Raw genomic sequence first — 19,357 nt, 5'->3', positions numbered from 1 at the left:
CCAGGCCACCCAGCAGCCTTCCCTCGCGTCTCCTCTACCCGGCCCCCACCCCGTCTCCCCTAGAAGTAGAGACCGCGGGCCCAGGCGGGCGGGGCTTCACGGACACCTTCCCCAGCCCGGCAGAGGGGAAGGAGACCCGGCCGGGGCCTCGGGCGCGCCCAGGCGGGCCGCCCCGGTAACGCGCAGCCGGCGGGCGGGCCAATGGGCGCCGGGGGCGGGCCCAGGGCGTCGGGCTCCGAGCGTTTATAGCAATTCGGGATGAGGCGCTCGGGAGAGACTGTGTCTTCCCGGTCCCGGCGCCAGCTGTGTGCGGCGGCCTCTGACTCTCCCCGCGCAGCAGGTGCCCCCTCCGCCGCCGCGCTCCTCCCGCACGCCATGGAATCCTTGGCTTTTGCCCGGCGCCCGGGCCCGGCTCCTTCGGCCGCCGCCGGCCTGACCGCGGAGCTCGCCCGGCCCCTGGCCCAAGGGCTCATCAAGTCGCCCAAGCCTCTGATGAAGAAGCAGGCGGTGAAGCGGCACCACCACAAGCACAACCTGCGGCACCGCTACGAGTTCCTGGAGACCCTGGGCAAGGGCACCTACGGCAAGGTGAAGAAGGCGCGGGAGCGCTCGGGGCGCTTGGTGAGTGCGGCTCCGGCCCCCAGCGGGGGGCGAAGGGGTGGCTCTGTGGAGTTGCCAGCGTTCCGTGTTTACCACGCTGAACTTGCGGGGGTGGGGTGCGTCCACTGCAGAAGTGTCTGTCCGTAATTGTAGGACCTACACAGACAATGGTCGTTTACCTGAGAAATTCAGCAACACCAGGAAGCATTTACTGCCAAATAAGTGAAGCGGCTCATTGGCGTAGGATACAGAGAAGGAGAAGTGTCCTGTCTTGGGATGGAGAAAGTTCCCTCGAGAATGGCGTATTGGGCCGTGATCCCCAAAGTTGAATTTTGCTCGGAACAGATTATCCAATAGAGTGGGATGGGCCTGGTCTTAGTGTAGGGGCTTAATACACGTGTGTGTGGTTGAATGAATGAGGTGTCCTCTTCCTGGCCTTGGTTCTAATGTGTGGCTGTGTGGCGGCCCAGCAGGCTGTGGAGAGCTGCACGGGGGTGAGTTGGGCTGACACGAGGTCTTTTACAGCTCTAAGAGTAAGTAAAAGTTTTATTATGACAGGTTTTTGATTCTGGGAAACCAGGTTCTGGTGCAAGTTTTACTGTGTCCCAAGATACCTTTGGATTTGGGGTCTTTTGGAGAGCTTGTCCTGATCAATTTGGTGTGTGTGTGTATGTGTGTGTGTGTGCACAGGTTATAATACTGTGTGATTTGGGGCAATTCAGTTCACCTCCTTATTGTCTCTGTTTCCCTTTCTGCAAAAATGCATCTCACATGAATATGCAACTAAGTGATGATATTGTGAATTACTGATTATGTTGTTTTATTTTGTTTATTTTGTAATTAATAAATAAATTTTTAAAAATGCATCTCACAAACTGCTCTGTGGATTGAATAAGTTACCAATAGGAAGTCCATTTGTTCCTGACGCATAGAGCCTAGAGGAAGAACTGATATTTAAATCTGAACCTGGAAAGGACAGCTCTGAAAGGATGGCAGGTTGCCAAAAGTCAGCTGAGTTTAATGTACATAGGAATCACCTGTGGATACTTATGTAAAATGCATATTCTCTGGCCCAATACCCAGACAGTTTCATTTTGAAGGTGTGGAATGGGGCCATATAATCGACATTTTAACAAGTCTTTAATGGCAGGTGGTCTAAGAGTGATACTTTGTCAAATCCAATCAGGTGCTGGTTGTGAGGCAAGTGTGCGGATGTTGTGGGTGTTGGGGAGTTGGAAGTGTTGTGGTTGTGTGCACATGAATGTGTGTGGATGTGTGTGTTGCATGGTTTACCCTATTGACTAACGGCAGCAGTCACCTTCCTAGATTGTGTTTGCCTTGCAGCCAGTAACTAGTTTGAAATTAAAGTCGTTTCATTGGTAAGGAAAGGGGATGCTGGAGAAAGGGGGATTATGGCCCTATCAATAAGAAACGAGGATGTTTTTCCTGCTAACACCTGGCACAGTCCCCAGTTGCCTGCTGCCAGGTTACAGCTTTTGGGCAGTCATGTACTTCCGGCTTTTCTTTTCTTTCTCTTTCTATAAAAAGTGTGAGAGCCTGGTGAAGTTCCCGGCTTGAGACTGCTGAGCCCAGGCTTTGTGAGGGGCTTAACAAGAAAATAGCTGCTCATGGCTTGTGCTTCTTTCCTCTTGTTGGAGGGAAGCCTGGGTCATGGGACCTGGGATGGCCCAGAAACTGGGATTGAAGTTCAGAGGTCCCTTTCAGGCTCTTGACCTAGGTTGCATGTGTATAAGAGAAAGAGATCTTATTTGGTTCCAAAGTGAGATAAACCAGCTTTCAGTTTTTAAACCTCAGTAGCTGTAGGCAGGGATTACAGCTCTAACTATATGAGAAGAAAATTCAGAATGTACTCCCTGTTCTCAGGCTTCTTGCCAGTAGGGAGCCAAAATTAGTCAGGGCTGACTTGCTCTGAACCTCTCTGAAACAGATCCACCAGGTGCTTCTGCTGGGAACTTGCACAGTCTCCCTCTCTCCTAGAGAACAGCTGCCCTGCTTTGCGAATGGTTTCTTAATTCTGGAGGGTAGTCCCCTTCCTCACCTCCATCACATTCCTGCCTTTGACCTTTCCTGAAGAGAGAACTGGCTGGGTGGGGGAAGTTCAAGGGCTAACCCAGGACCTCTTCCAAAATGAGACAGTTGGTGGAGGCTAGATGCAGGAGAAAGCCTGCTGGGTAACTCCCATCTCAGGTTTCTCTCCACCTTCCCAACCTGCCTAGATAGGATTATCAGAGGTCAGATGGGATTATCGGGAGCAGAAGGGGCAGGCAGACTAATGGCTGCTCCAGGAGGGCATCAAAGGAAAAACAAATATTTGCTCTGGATATTCTAGTCTCCCTAGTACATTCCTGGCACCCGAATGACATTTCCTCCTGTGACTCTCACTAACTCTCCTGGCCAATCATCCCTCCACCGCCCCCAAAGAGAAAAACACATGCTGGGGTCTCTGGAATGATGTAGTCCACTAAAGCCTTTGGGATGTCCACTAAAGCCATGGAAACTCTTACCTTCCAAGAAGGGCATGAGGGAGTCTGAGTGGGCAGTGTGGAGTGTGGGTGATTCTGTCTCTCTGATATATTGGGTTGCAGTGTGAGACTTCAGCATGTTTGACTATGACTGACAGGGTCGAGTTCCTTCATTGACAGATGGGGCAGGTGAGGTCCAGAGAGGAACAGAGACCCTGATTTGGCAGACCTGAGGCTTTGGATGACCAAGTGCTGAGAGAATTGGCCTAGAAATGAGCTCTGGCTTGCCTTGGTATGCTTTGTCATTCCAATAGCTCCACAGCCTTTCCCAGCGCTCCAGGCAGTGCTTAGGGTGTGAGGGAGCCAGCCGCCACCCTACTTCCACTGAGTGTGTTGAGGGATCTGGGATGGCTGAACTACACTCTACATTCCTGGTTTTTACCTTGTTTGGGAAGCTGCTTACCTCAAAGTCAGACTGCATGTGTTCAAATCTTGGCTCTTGCTTACCAGCTATGGGGCCTCTCTGAACCTCAGTTTCCTCATCTGGAATATGGGGATCATAATAATTCTTACTCCGTGGGGTTCTTATAAGATAATATATGTAAAGTGCTTAGCTCAGTAGCCCCCCATCCCGGGCTGTCCTGCCCTAAGTGAGCAGATTACATTTGGCCCTCTTAAGCCAATTCACTTTCATCTCTGCTTTGTTCAAATTCCTAGTCTCTCCTTGGCCCCAACTTCAGAGAAAGCGTCCCAGCTGGCCAGATCTGGCTCCTGCCTGGCCAGCTGTAGGACGCTGCCCTCTGGGCTATTCCTGCACCTGCCTCCTCAGCAGCAGGGAGAGAGGCTCTGGCTGCAGGCGATTCTGGTCCTTGGGCTCTGGCCAAACCACAAGAGGGCTGGGCAGGGAGGCTCCTTGCCCAGAAATCTGGCTGAATGGGCTGGAGGGTAGCAAGGAGGGGACGGGCATGGTATGGGGCCTAGGAATGGCAGCTCAGGCCCATTCCTGCTCTATGCCTGTCTCTTAGCAGGGCTTGGTGAGGCGACTGAGCTCTACCCTGACCCATCCTTGCTGTGTCCAGCCTAGGCCAGCCTAGCCTAATCTCTCCTCTGTTATCTAAGTGGGTCACCCTCCAGAACCTTGCCCTACCTACCAGATGGCAGCTGCCCCATGAAAGGCCAAAGAGGAGTCAAGATTCTTGGCTACAACCCCAGGTGATGGTTATGACCAGAGATTCCCAGCCTGCACCCTCTCCCCAGGTATCTGCAAGCAGCATCTCTGGATGTCCTTTTTCTATGGTCTTTCTGCCATCCTTTCCTGAATCCAGGTCCTCCTGATCTGAGTTCCTGGAAGGGAGGTAGTGTTTACCAATTGAGACCCAGCACCCACTTCTTCTGGGGTGTTGGTAAAGAACTTGCCATGTGCATATTTTTAAGTGGCATGAGGCTAGCTGCTGGTGCTGCACAATGTGGCCCAAAGCAAGGCATGGGGCATTCTTTTCTCTAGGGGGAGAAGGAGGGGAACTGAAGGTAGGGCAGGGCAGTGCATCTCCAAGGAACTTTTGTTTTCTGGGGTGGCAGCTTCTCTAGGCAACACCCTGCCGTCTTGAATCCTGACTTTGCCTGTAGATATGTTGGGGGACCTTGGAAGAATCAGTACACTCTTCTGGACGTCACTGCCATTTGCAGAATGGGATAGGGTTATTAGCCCTGCCACCTTCCCAACATGCAGGCCCAAAGGGACAAGAAAATCACTGGGGTGGTTTGAAGAAGTTTCTGACAACAATCCTTGGCTAGCGCCCTCCTGGTATTAGAGCAGGTGACCTATTTCTAAAGAAGCTCCATGGAGAATGCTAGAATTTGGACAGGAGTGTAGAGATCCTTAAGCACAAATGTGTGAAAGACTTCTTTCTTTCTGGCCTTTGCTCAAATCTTCTTCTCTGCTTGGACCGCCCTTTTCCTCTCCGTACTCCTCCCCCTTCACTTGTCAAAACCCCATTCCCCAGCCTTAAGACCTCAAAGTTTTCTCCCTGGGGTGGTTTTTCCTGCTCCTTCAGGTACAGAAATCTCACTCCAGTGTTCCTGGAGCCCCTGGGCAGGCTGGGACCTTCACTGGCTCATCCTCACCCTGGGCTGGGGTTGATTTAACTGATAGTGTCCCACTGCATTGAGGACCTTGGAGCGGGCACTGGCAATTTTTGTCTGAATCCCCAACACCCTAACACTGCGCCAGGTACATAGTAGGTGTTTGGCAGATGTTTGGAGGATAAATGATCTTTCATTTTCCTGATGAGGAAATTAAAACCAGCCAGACCAGTTGATCGGATAATTTCAGTGACTAGTCCTGAGTTGCATCACTGGATGGGGTCAAGTAAGAGTTAGAAACACGGACTGTTAACATACTGGTGGGTGTTCACAGTCACATCATCATCATTGGAGCCGGGACACCTTCTCCCTGCGGATAGGGTGCTCACATAATGCATTCTCTAAACTTGGCGACATTGGAGCGTAAGAGACACTGATGGTGATTACACTGGGATAAACCAGGACCGACTTGGGGCACGAGGCCTTGCCTTTAGGTGATCCATTCAACAATTTCCTTAGCTCGAAGAGTTTAATTCTATTCTAGGGTATGATCACCCACCTATCTTGCACATGAGAATAGAGGTCCCTCAAAATTCATCCTCGTAAATGAGGTTGACTTCTCATCCATGTCTGGGAATGAAAGGGAGCGTTTTATCCAACAGTCAGGGATCAGCCCAGCCATTTAACCAATGAATATTTATTTGTGACTTATGGCGACCAGCAAACAGTTGTTGAATGTTTTCTGTATACTGAGCTCTGCCTAGGCCTGAAGAGCTGCTTTATCTGGTTGACTTCTATGGGCTGCCTGGCAGCTAGCTATGGGGGCCGGGATGGGTGGAGAGCACGCACTGTGCCTCTTAGTCTGCCACCTGCTTGGTGCCTGGTGGGGCCCTCATGACATAACTTGTTTCCAGCCTGGGAAGTTCAGCCAAGCTACCGTGTCCTGGACCTAAAACGTGGGTAACTGGGGGGCCCTTGACCTAGCCCTCTGAGGCCAGAGCGAGAGTTTGCAGGACAGAGCCTTCAGTTGAGGACTGACAATTCTGCTTTAGAATCACAGGCTCCCAGAGTTGAAAGAAATGGACATCGGCATTCTGCTTCTGTACACTGCACCCGTGCAGGGACTCCTCCTAACACACTCAGACCGCTTCACTTTCCTAGCGACCTCATTCCTTCTAGGCCTTATCTTCTTTAGAACCTGCCCCCTAGGCTTGTTATGATTTATCTAAACGTTGTACTGCTTGTGTGTACACAAATTATACTTCCAAGATGTACGAATTTTTTGCATGTGAGCGATCTTAAGCTCTCAAATATTTTTGAGTTTCCAACTTTGTGATGATTTATGCCTATTTATGATTGTTTCTTTTGCCATCTGTTAATGTAGTTGGTATGGCCCTTTATCTCTGAAGGGCTCAGCACTTTATCCATTGTTGGATTTTAAAAACAAAGAATTTTGGAGAAAAAGAACTAGTCCATCAAGTCTCCCTTTTGGGAGAGAAGGGGTGTGTATGTGTGTGGGGGGGCATTAGTAGGGAGAGGGGTGTGCAGGAATGATGCTCTAAGTGGAACCCAAGAGAAGTGCTTCAAAGTTGGATGAGGATTCAAGCCGCCGCCCCCCCCCCCCCCCCCCCCCCAGCAAACCTAGGGATTTATACGCTTAGTATTTTGGGGAGAGATGGATGGTTTGGAGCAGACAGGGGGATGTGAAGAGAGGGGGGGCAGTGCGGCCCCGCCCCCTGCAGCTGCAGCAGGGGCCTCCCCAGCATCTTGCAGTGGAGGTTCCATGGTGACCGTCCCTCCCGCCCGCTTTGTCCGCCCTGCCCCGCTCACAGATGCGGCTCCAGGGCAGGAGCGGGCCGAGGGCACGCCATCGCTGGCCTGTTGCCGGGGCGACGGGGCTGGGGGGCATTGTGAGCAGCTCTTCTTACGGGATTAAGGCTGTTCCGCATTCTTGTCTGATGGGGGAACACAAGCCCGCAGGGCTCACTGTCCCTGCCAGCCCGAAGCCATTGTCTGCCTCCAGAGCCCTGTGAAAGGGTGGATTAGAGGCCCCTCCCCTGGAGCAGTGGTTTCCTTTTCTCTGTCTCCCTTTGAGTCTGAGGGGAGGCAAGCCCTCCTGGGAAAATGAATGAAGAGCTGTTTACCTCAGTCTGTGTCTTCAGATTTCTCATAACTTGCCCGTCTCCCGTGAAGAGGAAGTCTTGTGTTTACTGTTCCTGTCCTTGGATGGGACGTAGGAACTGACCGGCCCTGTAACGCCCTCCTCCTCCCCTACCGCAGCACCTGAGGCTGAGCTCGCAGGCTCCGAGGGCCTCGTGGCATTTGTAGGGCTCCCAGAATCCGTGCAGGAAAGCTCTTGGCCATCCTAGACCAGTCCCTTTCACAGAAAAGAAAACCACAGTTCCGAGAAGCAGTAGGTCCTGCCCTGCAGGGACGGGGCAGAGTCCGGACAAAAGCCCGGGTGCCTGGCTGCCCAGGCAGCGGCTCCCACCTACGCCGTGTGCTCCTGGCCCTGCTTGCTGCTCTCTGTTTCCCACACCTCCCTCCCTACTCCCTTGCCCACCCTTACTTCTCAGTAGCTGCCCCCTGAGCACAGTGGAGCAGGGAAAGGGACTGAGATTCCTCGGTCTCTAGAGTGTTGCTTGAACTGTGCTTGGGCAGATCTTTCTCCATTTTTACTTGCCTCACTCCACCCTTCCGGAACCTACCAGGTTCACCTGTACCAGGCAGAGCGTTTAATCCTTATACGGTACTTTTCACCTTTTCAAAGTAAGGTGACAAGGTCAGGAGAACTCTGTGTAACTGTCTGTCTGTTGCTTGGGAACAACATTCTTTATCTCGACTGAAGAGACAGGCTGTTCACAGCAAGTTAGGGTGCTTTGGTGGGGAAAATGCCAGACTCAGATGGCCAGTTTGTGCCTATTAGGGACCGAATAACCTTGAACAAGTTGTGTCCCCTCTCTGGGTCCCAGTTTCCACACATGTAAACGGTAGTGATGATCCTTCCTGCGCCGGCCAGGGTTGTTGGGAGAACAACTCATGTACTAATGCAACAAATGGTTGTCTTGGTTTTATTCTAGTGCCCACCATGTGCCAGGTACCGTCCTTGGCACTGGGGATCCCAGGTCGTGGTGAGCACAACAGGCCCAATTCTTGGTTCTCATGGTGCAGTAGAAGCACAACGCGTAGTAAATTGCTCTGTAAATCATAAAACATCCGCCATGCAGATGCAGGTTGTTATCCGCCTGTTCACCTGTGGGTCTGAATGAGGTGACCAACCGCCCCCTCGCCCTCCCCCTGCCTGAACTGCACCCAGTCAAGGTTAGACCCTTGTCTAGGGAGGGTGGTCTCCAGCCTCCCTGCCGTCTGCCCTCATGACGGCTGGGGTGGCTCCTCTGGGTGCACCCCGTGGCCACTGTAGCAGCTGCAGACAGTCCTCCAGGGTCAGGGCCCCTAGAGTGTCCCCAAGGGGTCCCCTTTGCCCACCAGACCTTCGTCCTCACGCGCCCGCCTTCTCTGTTCCCAGGTGGCCATCAAGTCAATCCGGAAGGACAGGATCAAAGACGAGCAGGACCTGGCACACATTCGGCGGGAGATCGAGATCATGTCGTCACTCAACCACCCCCACATCATCGCCATCCACGAAGGTGAGAGGTGGGACTTGAAGCCGGGAGCCGGAGCTCTGCCCATGTACGGTGGGCGCAGTCAGAACGGACGGCGCAAAGACACGAGAAAGGCCTGGGCTTCAGGGTTGAGCCAAAAGCTGAATTTGGAACCCAGATGCATGACTTTGGGCACCTCATTTGATTTCATCTCTGGGCCTCAGTTCCTCATTTGTAAACCAGAATAATCACTTACCCTTTGTAACCACCCTGTGATGGTCACAAAGATCAAATTATGTAATGTCACCAAGTGCTCAGATCATGGGAGATACCCAACGCATTTCAGGCTTTTGTTTGTTTGTTTCTGTTAGATTTTTCGCTCCTTGAACATCTTCTCCCTGACTCAGGGAGCCCCTTAGCAGTCCTTGGGGTAAGGATGGGGGAGGGGTGGGGGTTTAAACCTACACAGATGTGCACCTGTCTCAGGTGTGTGGGTGCTGTTTTCCATAGTCCTCCGAGCCAGGCCTCCTAGCTCTCTGAATCATTTCTGCCACAGGCAGGGCTGGCTTCTACCTCCCTCCTTTTCTTTCTCAGTCTCCTCTTGCTCTGACATCAGCGTTGGCTTGGCCATACAGCTGCCCTCTTCCTTGTGACCCAGACAACAAAGCGAGCAAGAAAGGTGAAGAAGGAGGGGGGTGAGCACCCTCCCACACGTGCCTGACTGCTTCGAGCCTTTACATAATGTCTGTTAGATGGGAAACAAGGGGTAGCAGTAATAGCAGCGCAGGGGCCAAGGAAGGGAGGCTGTGGCTTTGTCCTCTGTCTGAATATTACCAATGGGAAGAAATAGGAAAGTCTCCCCTCTTGCATTCTGTTCACAAGAAAACTAAGGCAGAGCCACCAACATGACCCTATGGCCTGAGCCTGTCCCGTGAGGAGCCCAGGCAAGTGGCTGAGAAGACTAAGTGTATCTCTGTATTTCCCCCAGGGGAGAGTGGGCCGATGACAGCATATTGGCAAAGCCAGACTGAGCTTGGTGACTGGGCGGTATAGGTGTGAGAATCCTTCCCCATACCCATGTCTTCAGCTGGATCTGGGAACTGAGCTTTGAAGCTCAGGTTGTGGCTTTTCCTGCACCTTCAGATTCAGCAGACATGGGGTGTCACAGTGGCTGAGTGTGTGGCAGGGCTCCCCCAGATCCCATCCCATCCTGATGCAGGTTTCAAGAGGTGTGGGCTGAAGGGAGGTGCCTATCCTGGGAGCTGACCTCTCACCCAGCTGCTCTCCAGAATGACCCCTGGCTGGCTTTTGACCCATGCTTTTATGCACACAGTTTGCTTTCACCTCTGCAGAGATTCCAGAACTACATGGGTGGAGTCAGCCAAGAAGCGGGGCCACTGGGGATCAGGGCCTCGGTCACGTTCTCCAGGAAAAAAACACAGTTCTCCTAGCCGTGCATGCAGTTGTCTGGGAGCTGGGATTCCTGTTGGGAGAAGCCTCCTCCCTCAGCTCTTTCTCATGAGCTAGACAATTGCTGAGCAAGCACAACTCATAGTACCCATTTCACACCAGGATGCCATGTCACAGCCATAATGTTCTGACACACACACCCAGCCGAGGGACCAATTTGGTAAACCAGCTCCTCCTGCGCTTTTCCAGGGGACTGGGGCTAGGGCAAGGCCCAAGGCAGCAGGAAGGTCCCTGAGGCTGCCGGGGTGGGCTGAGGCTAAGAACTCAAGCAGTCAATTAATGACCAGGCATTTGTTGATCACTTCTGTGTACAAGGCCCTGAGCTGTGGATACTCTGGATGGGGAGTCAACAATGATGAGGGTGATTCGTATCTCAGTGCTCCATACACTTTATAGTTTATAAACCACTTTCATATACTGGATCTGTCCTCTGATTTTTCAAGGCAAGCATTATTATTGACATTAGTTTTCAAATTTATGCAGGTAGACACTGATAATAAATATAACAGTAGGTACCATTTCTGCGGTGTTTGGTTCTATGCCAGACCCCAGGTCAGCTTGCTCAGCCACACCCAGAGCAATCACTGATTTTTATCAATTTCTCAGCCCATGATTATCCCACATTTCCAATGAGGAAACTGAGGCACAGTGATGGAATAACTTGCCCATGGTCACCTAGCTAGTAAGTGATGAGGTCAGAATTCAAACTCCAAACCTGCATTTTTACTGACATATCTAGAAGAGATTTGCCTACAGTTGCAAGGCAAAAAAAGCACCAGATTCTGAACCAGAGAGCCTAGCCTTTCGTTATCATCCAGTGATGTCTGTGCCTTCCTGGGAGTTTGCCACACTAGTTTTAAGAATCCTCAGAGGCCTGAAATCCCAAGGAGAGGGATGGAGGGACAGTTCCCTTGGCACACCTCTTTGCTCTGGGAGGATGTTGAGAACTTAAAAGGCCCTTCTGGTGTCTGGCTTGGGGCCGGGGAGAATACGTGGACCCCCATGGGGAGCAGCACCCTCGTGAAGGGCCTGACGTCCCCGCTTGGTTCTGCCTAGTGTTTGAGAACAGTAGCAAGATCGTGATCGTCATGGAGTACGCCAGCCGGGGCGACCTGTATGACTACATCAGCGAGCGGCCGCGGCTCAGCGAGCGTGATGCCCGACATTTCTTCCGGCAGATTGCCTCCGCCGTGTACTACTGCCACCAAGTGAGCACCCGCTGGCCCTCTTCCAAGGGGGTGGTACCTGTGGCTATGAGGCTGGTTAGGACCAGAAATGTTCCTTGGTTTCTCAGGATCACACAGGGAGAGAGAAGCAGAGCAAGGCTAGATTCTGGATTCTCAGAGAAGAAAATGGTAGTGGCTCTCGCTTCTCATCTCATGGCCCAGGGATGGGAGGGGCTGTCATTTGGAGGCTATCTACCAATAAAGATGGGTATTCCCAGCCTACCTGTGCTCCCCGTGGCGCCCTTTATGTTGACCTCACTTTTGAGACTAGCTCCCTCATCCCCTTCCCTCCCTTGGTGACCCTTCCCTGGCTCTTCTCTCCCCCTTTCAGAATGGGGTGGTCCACCGGGATCTCAAACTGGAGAACATCCTCTTAGATGCCAGTGGAAACATCAAGGTGAGTCCCCCTCCTTGTTTCTAGTAGCTCCCCACCCCACCGCACGCCAGCCTTTCTGAACTGTCCCATGGCATCTCTAAACCTTTAGGAGGTCCTAGAAGCAGTTGAGCAAACTGACACTTACACATTGGTGCTACCTACATCAGTTCACCCATCATTCATTTCCGCTCCTCATTTTATGAATAGAAAACAGAAGCCCCCAAGATGAGGGGTGACTTGTACAAGATCCCACAGTCAGTGAGGGGCTGAGCCATGCTCTTCTGACCCCCAGACCAGTGCTCTTGGCAAGACGTCTCCCCTTGATATCACAAGGCTGACAGGGTTCCAGATCTAGGGTCAGGTTTTGCTCACAGCCTTGGAACTGGGCAGGCAGAGGGCCAGGGCCTGAGCTTTTATCCCCACCTGTGTGCACACACACAGACATGCACGCAGGCACACTCTAATCTGCTGCAAATAGGGAGCCTTTTGGCATCTTTCCCCACAGACCAAACACTTCAGCACCAGCTTCCTTCTTCCTTCAGTAGTGAGACTTCTGTGCCTAAGTAGTTGAATTTAGGTCAAGAGAAGTCCATGCGGATGGGACAAACTTAAGTCAGGGCTGGAAGTGGGAGGTGGAGCTAGCAAGGGCTGGCCCGGTGCTCAGGCAGGGAGCTGGTCCCTGACTCTGTACTCTGACCTCAGAATCTTCCTGAACCCAGGACATAGTCTCTGTCCATTGGCCCCTGACCCATGCACACCCTGGCACTGAGTTCATTCCCTTTTCATTCCCTTTTATCCTGCCAGTTCCTGGAACAGGTGGGTCTCTTTGATGCTGACCAGAGGGAGGGACACCAGAGCCAATAAACCCCAATAGCTGGAGCAGGCACGAACTTTCCCATCTGTACCAATCACCTGCCTCCTTATGGGCTTAGACTGTAACTGCCTGATAAGAGGCCAATAAAACCATAAATGAAGGAGCCAGCCAGCTTTTCATAAACAACTCCTCCCCACTCTGGACACAATTAACCCTCTGATGTAGGTGAAGGGATAGGAACACCAGGGCATCAACCTCAGCCTCTGATAGAGGATAGTTGGGGGAGGAATCTCTGGGAACTGAGGAGATGGGGTTGGAGCCTCTGAAATCCCCAGTTCGGGTGGCTCAGGGAATCCTGTGAGAAGATTCCTTCTGGGCTGTAACCGCAGCCCCAGTCTGTCTTATGCCCTCACCCTCGCTTCTCAGCCACACCCAACTGACCTCTAGATTCCTGCCACCAAGGTCTACCCTTGCTAAGAAGGGTGGCTGAAGCCTTACATGGTTAATCAGTAGTGGGCTCACTGCTTCTGAGGGCTGTGACATTAGCATTAGTAGTTGGTTCTCCCCTCATCACGTAGACCCTCTTTATAGTCAATAAGTGGCCATTGAATGCCATTCATGGGTCACACCTGTGCTAGGAGGTACAGGAGTAGGGGTTGTGGGGGGTGGGGCCGAAAGAGGTCAGCACAGGAAGTATACATTCTGGCTACAGCAATCCATCAGAAATAGTTTAAGATATCATAGGAGAAGGGGGAGAAGGAAATCTCAGGGTAATGGAAGGCTTCCCAGGGCCCTTATAGGATCAGGAACATGTGCATCGGCTGGAGAAAGCCTCCGGTACAGCAGGAGCAAAGAGTCCTGGAGCCCCTACATCGCCTTGCCTAGGTGGCTCCTTATTGACATAACCTTCTCCGACCATAGGTTCAGGGTCTGAGCCTATGCTGGTGCTGCCTAGGATGGGGCAGGGGTCATGAGCATCCTTTCCTTTTGTTGAGGTCTAGGTTTTTCTAGAATGGAGAAGGGTGGGCCAAGAGCTGCAGAAGAAGCCAGACCTTGGCATGACCCCTGCCTGTGTTTCTTCTGCTCCTACAGATTGCTGACTTTGGCCTCTCCAACCTCTACCATCAAGACAAATTCCTGCAGACATTCTGTGGGAGTCCCCTCTATGCCTCCCCTGAGATCGTCAATGGGAAGCCCTACACAGGCCCAGAGGTATGCGTCCATCCTCCTCAGTCCCTTACTGTGACTTTAGATCCTGTGAGGTAGATGAGGTGTTTTTCTACTTATTCTCCTTTTCAGAGCAGAAAATTCAGCCTCCCCCCACACCAAAGTACTGACTTGCCAGGTCTCACCAGGAATGGCAAAACTGGGACTAGAACTTGGTTCTCCTGACTTCCAGTCTAGTTCTTTGTCCTCCCCCACCTTCCTAGTTCCTATAACCTTTCCTCACACCAAATCCAGCTTCCCTGGAATGATCTAGAAGTGCTATCAGTCATAACCACCCCATTCTGGGCCAGAATGGTTGACCTGGCTACCTTTCTTGTGTTGTGGCTGCCCTCCCAAGGGAAGGTGATTGAGGCCGTCTCTCCCTGAGAACCTGCCATGCCACCCTCTTTGCTCCTGGGTGCCAGAGAGAGGTTGTCCCCAGGTATGCTGGCCTGAGAGATCTTCACTATGTTTCCTTTCTTCTCTGGTCTTGAAAGTGAGGCTGGCAGCCCTCCAGCCTGTGGCATTCTTGCTGATCAACTCTCCCCCACCCCACCTCCCCCGCCTCAGGTGGACAGCTGGTCCCTGGGTGTCCTCCTCTACATCCTGGTGCATGGCACCATGCCTTTTGATGGCCAGGACCACAAGACGCTGGTGAAGCAGATCAGTGATGGGGCGTACCGGGAGCCACCTAAACCCTCTGGTGAGTGGGAGGTGTAGGCATCTTGGCCAGGCCCTGCCTGGGTATCCTTCTCAATGCAGTGGAGATGCTAAATCCTTAGGCAGTGAGCTCAACCCTGGCTCAGGTAACTAGAACAAAGAGTTAAGGGTACCTTCCACCCCACCTCCTGCTATTACCTCTCTGCGTCCGGGGTCTGTAACTGCAGAGGAAGAAGGGGTTATCTTTTGCCTCTCTTATGGGCAGGTTTGATTATATTTGGGAAGTGCTTCGTAAGGTCTAATTCAGATCTCCTTCCCTACAGTAGTCTCGTTTCACCTTGTGTTTGTCCTTTCATGTACCACACGAAGAAGGGTTTGAGAACTTTGCTTTTCCCTTTGGCACAATCCCTATCAGCGGGTAAAATTTCAGAGGAGAGACAGATACACAAACATGCAAACAAGGGCTGAAGCAAGGGGTCATAAGCTCTAGGAGATTATGGGACAGAAGAGAAAATTGGTGAAGTCAGTTTGGGAAAGCTGGAGATTGTGGGGAGCCAGTATGGGACATGACTGATATGGCGAGCTAGGTGGGAACGGACATTTCTGGCATAGGAGCCGTGTCTCAGCTCAAATGGGAGTAAGCCAGGGAGACAGGGACTTGGTGCAGCCAGACTGAGTCCTCTACTGTTTCTCTTCCAGATGCCTGTGGCCTGATCCGGTGGCTGTTAATGGTGAACCCCACCCGCCGGGCCACCCTGGAGGACGTGGCGAGTCATTGGTGGGTCAACTGGGGCTATGCAACCCGAGTGGGGGAGCCGGAGGCCCTGCACGAGGGTGGGCACCCTGGAGGTGACACAGCCCGGGCCTCCGTGGCGGACTGGCTCCGGCGTTCCTCCCGCCCCCTTCTGGAGAACGGGGCCAGAGTGTGCAGCTTCTTTAAGCAGCACGCCCCCGGGGGTGGGGGCACAGCGCCAGGCCTGGAGCGGCAGCATTCACTCAAAAAATCTCGCAAAGAAAATGACATGGCCCAGTCCCTCCAGGGGGACCCGGCTGACAACACCGCCCCTCGCCCCAGCCAGGGCATCCTTACGCTGCCAAAGAGCATTCTCAAAAAGAAGGTATCGGTATCCCTGGAGGGGAAGCAGGAGGACCCCCGAAAGCTCAGCCCTGTTCTTGCAAGCCCTGGGCAGGCTGCCCCCCTGCTCCCCAAGAAGAGCATTCTTAAGAAGTCCCGGCAGCGGGAATCAGGCTACTACTCCTCCCCTGAGCCCAGCGAGTCTGGGGAGCTTCTGGACGCTGGGGATGTGTTCGTGAGCAGTGACCCCCTGGAGCAGAAGCCCCCCGAGGCGCCAGGGCTCCTCCAGCGCAAGGGGATCCTCAAACACAATGGAAAGTTCTCCCGCACAGCCTCGGAGCCCGCAGCCCCCACCACCTTTGGTTCCTTGGATGAGCTGGCTTCGCCACGCCCTCCAGCCCGGGCCAGCCGTCCCTCCGCCGCAGTGAGTGAGGACAGTATCCTGTCCTCTGAGTCCTTTGACCAGCTGGACTTGCCTGAACGGTTGCCTGAGCCCCCCTTGCGGGGCTGTGTGTCCGTGGACAATCTCATGGGACTTGAGGAGCCCCCATCAGAGGGCCCTGGGAGCCGCCTGAGGCGCTGGCGGCAGGACCCCCTTGGAGAGAGCTGCTTTTCCCTGACAGACTGCCAGGAGGTGACAGAGGCCTACCGACAGGCACTTGGGGTCTGCTCAAAGCTCAGCTGAGGGGGTAGGGGAACCTAGAGCAGGCTCTAAGATGCAGCTGGCTGCACCCTGGGGGGAGAGTGCCTTCTCTCCTGCCGCCAAGTGCCAGCATCCCAGCCAGAAGGCCAAGATGGCTTGCAGTTGCACCCCGCGAAGGACTGGAAATGTGAAGTAGGCAAGTGAAGTGTGTTGAGGGCTCATTGTCTTCAGCCCTGTCCATTCAAGAAGATAGTACAAGGAAAAGAGTAGACCAGTAGAGGAGATTGGGGGGTCCCGTGGCACAGCACAAGTTGCCTGCTTCTTGCCCAGTGGGGTTGCTGGGATCTGGAAAGAGTTCTCCACCAGTGCCCGTCTCTTTCATTGCAACTAGTAAGTTTTGCTCATGGTGTCTACCACCAAGGGCAGCTGGCCTCTTCCTTCTTCATCCCGTGCCAAGGTGGGGGTAGAAAGTCTACACACACACACACACACACACACACACACACACTCTCACACACTCACACACACTCTCTCTCTCCCATCCCTGCCAACCACTGAACTGGAAAATGACACCTCTGAGGTGCCTGGGCCTTTCCCGGGATCCTGGGAATGGTCCTGGGAATGGTCTCCTAGACTGAGCCCTTCCTTATTTATCCTGGGAATGAGTGAACACAACCTCTGTTTCCTCTAAGGCTCTCCCCCTAACCCATTCCCCAAACCTGGCCCAGGTTTCCTGGGGCGCTGCTATGAATCTAAACACTTGAAAAGTCTCAGACTGCTGCATGGACTGCATCTCAGGAGGGTCAGCCTCCCCTAGACCTCACAGAACTTCTGCCTCCAAGCTGTTCCTCGTGCCAGGGATGGATGTGTCTGTTTCTCTGAGCTTTCAGGATCCTAGAAGGTCCTTATTTATTTTTATGGTCTCAGCTCTGAGTTTTTTTGTTTTCAATAATGTGAGTGCTGTGTTCCGGGGAAGTCACCTTGACATCGATGCTTGTGTACAGAGATGTTTTTTGCAATGACCCCCCCACTGATCATGGGGGTGGGGGGGGAGAGTTTTACAAATCTGCACATCCCATCCCAGTGCCTGGAGCTGGGTCTCTGGCTCCATCTTCCCTTCCTCTGTGGCCAGAAAGAACCTCTGCATTAAAAACAGACTAGTGATTGGAAAACAGCCTCTGTTGTGTTTGGGGCTGGGGTGGGTAGGACGTGGGGGCTCGTTGGGCCTTCTCTTACCGCACAACCCCCTTGGACAGCTGAAGGAGAGGGGAGGGGGTTTGAGAAACTGCTTTCAGAAAAACAAAACAAAAAAACCCTGAGCAGTCAGCTTCCCAAGGCTCCTCCTTCCCCCTCCATCTGCAGTTCTGACCTGTCCCAATTAAGCAGACAGGTGAGAAAGGCTTAAGCCCCGGGTCCCAATTCGTTCTTCCTTCCTTTGATTTCAAAGCCCTGCCCCCACTCTTCACTCCCCTTCCTCATCCACTCCTGCCCCCTGCTGTTTGAAGACGCCCCCACAGCCTTTATTCTCTCTTTCCAAAGAAATCCCCTTTCCCTCCAGTAAGCGCTGAGCAGCGTCTCCTCCCCCACTCCACCCCCACCGCTGCCAGACTCCTACGGGGAGCAAAGAATGCCTGGAATGCCCCCTCCCCAAAGGCCAGCTCCCTCAGCCCCCCGCAGAGCATTCCCCACACGCTTGCTCCTTTGAGAAACTCCCAGGCTCCGAGGGCTGAGGATGAAAGAGAGGGCAAGGACAAAGTGCAGGCGCTCCGGCTTCCAGTGCGCCCCCTCCCCCACCCCCTACCGGCTCCTAGTTTTCACAGGCCCCCAACATCTCCACTGCTGTCCAGTTCCCGCTCCCCGCTCCAGGGCACATCTGCCCTCCCAGCCACCAGTGCCTTCCAGGGTGGAGCATCTGGACCTTGCCTTCCTGCACCTGGGGAGCAGGAAGGCACTGAGAATGGGGGAGGGGTGGGGATCCCAGGCAAGTCGGGCAAACGAGAAACTGCTTAGGCTCCAACTGGGGCATTGAGGTCGGATGGCTCTGAGGTCCCACTGAGTGTCGGACTTGAGGCTGGACTCCAGATAGAATGCAGGGGAAATAAATACAAGGGAGGTTCTCTCCCCTCCAGAAGCATAGAGCTTAGCTCTGATGATTCGCTATGCTGATTTCCTCTTGCAACTTGTGATTCTGAGCTAAACCCTGTGGGAGACAGGAAATTGCTTTGTCCCCAGTGCGACAAGCAAGGTCTTAGCCTCAGTTGGATCAGAAGTAGATTGGAAGGCGAGACGGCACACATATGAATAAGTAAAATTCAGTAGAGACATTGTTAATTGCCATTTCAGGTAATGTTCAAGGGGAGTTTGGCTGAGCGAAGGGGGAATTGCGGTGTGGGAAATAATAAAGGTTACCAAAAATGTAACCATAAAGGACTACCGTGTGTGAAATGCCTGTGCGTCAGGACTTTACATGTATCATAATAATAGCCTTGTTAGTTTGGTACTATTTTCTCAGTCTCATTTTACAGAAGAAGAAATCAAGACTCAAAAACATTAAATAACGTCCCTAACTAGGAAGTGGGAAAACCAGACTGGATTTGGAAAAGTTGGATGGAAAAATAAATTAATAGAACTGCGAATATTTATTGAGCATCATCACCTGCCAGGCTCTTTTCCAAGCACCAGGAATACAGCAGTTCCTTCTGCATGAAATGCTCTTCCCTCGGCTCTCCAAGGCCCAAGGGGGAGAAGGGAAAGTAAAGGGTAAGTCGAAGGAGAGAGAGGGAGAGATGTGGAGGGAGAGGAGGTGACGGAGGAGGGAGAACCTATACCTAACGGGAAATCAGGGTGTGGAGTGCGCAGGGCAGGAGAGGCACCAGCCCCTGGAGCCCTTCCCATCAGAGCACTTTCAGCAGGGGATGGGGCGGTGGGATTTCAGGAAAGGAGAAGGGATCTGAAAGTGTGATGACCCGAGATCTTTGTCCTCCCGGTGGTCAGTTTATTTAATCTCCTCAAAGCCTAGGGGGTGGGGAGAAGCAGATGTGGATTCGGCCACCAGCTTGCCCTTCCTGATGGGGGAGGAGAGTCTGGGGGGAAGTAGAACGTCTAGTATCTCAGCTCCAA

The 19,357-nt window shown here is 52.9% G+C and overlaps 1 protein-coding gene across 1 annotated transcript; it reads left to right on the top strand.

Annotated features, from left to right (window-relative positions):
- The first annotated feature begins 250 nt into the window (after positions 1–250).
- NUAK2 (NUAK family kinase 2) lies at positions 251–18,018 on the top strand. The gene is made up of 7 exons (XM_077157552.1): positions 251–621; positions 8,692–8,812; positions 11,294–11,445; positions 11,795–11,860; positions 13,746–13,865; positions 14,430–14,562; positions 15,219–18,018. The coding sequence occupies exons 1-7, from the start codon at positions 259–261 to the stop codon at positions 16,277–16,279; spliced, it is 2,016 nt and encodes a 671-aa protein (XP_077013667.1). The 5' UTR covers positions 251–258; the 3' UTR covers positions 16,280–18,018.
- The last annotated feature ends 1,339 nt before the right edge of the window (positions 18,019–19,357 follow it).

The sequence above is a fragment of the Tamandua tetradactyla genome, chromosome 4 (genome assembly GCF_023851605.1).
Source record: "Tamandua tetradactyla isolate mTamTet1 chromosome 4, mTamTet1.pri, whole genome shotgun sequence".
Classification (NCBI taxonomy): Eukaryota; Metazoa; Chordata; class Mammalia; order Pilosa; family Myrmecophagidae; genus Tamandua; species Tamandua tetradactyla.
The sequence above is the reverse complement of the archived record's forward strand: the minus strand, read 5'-3'. Positions and strand labels throughout refer to the sequence as shown.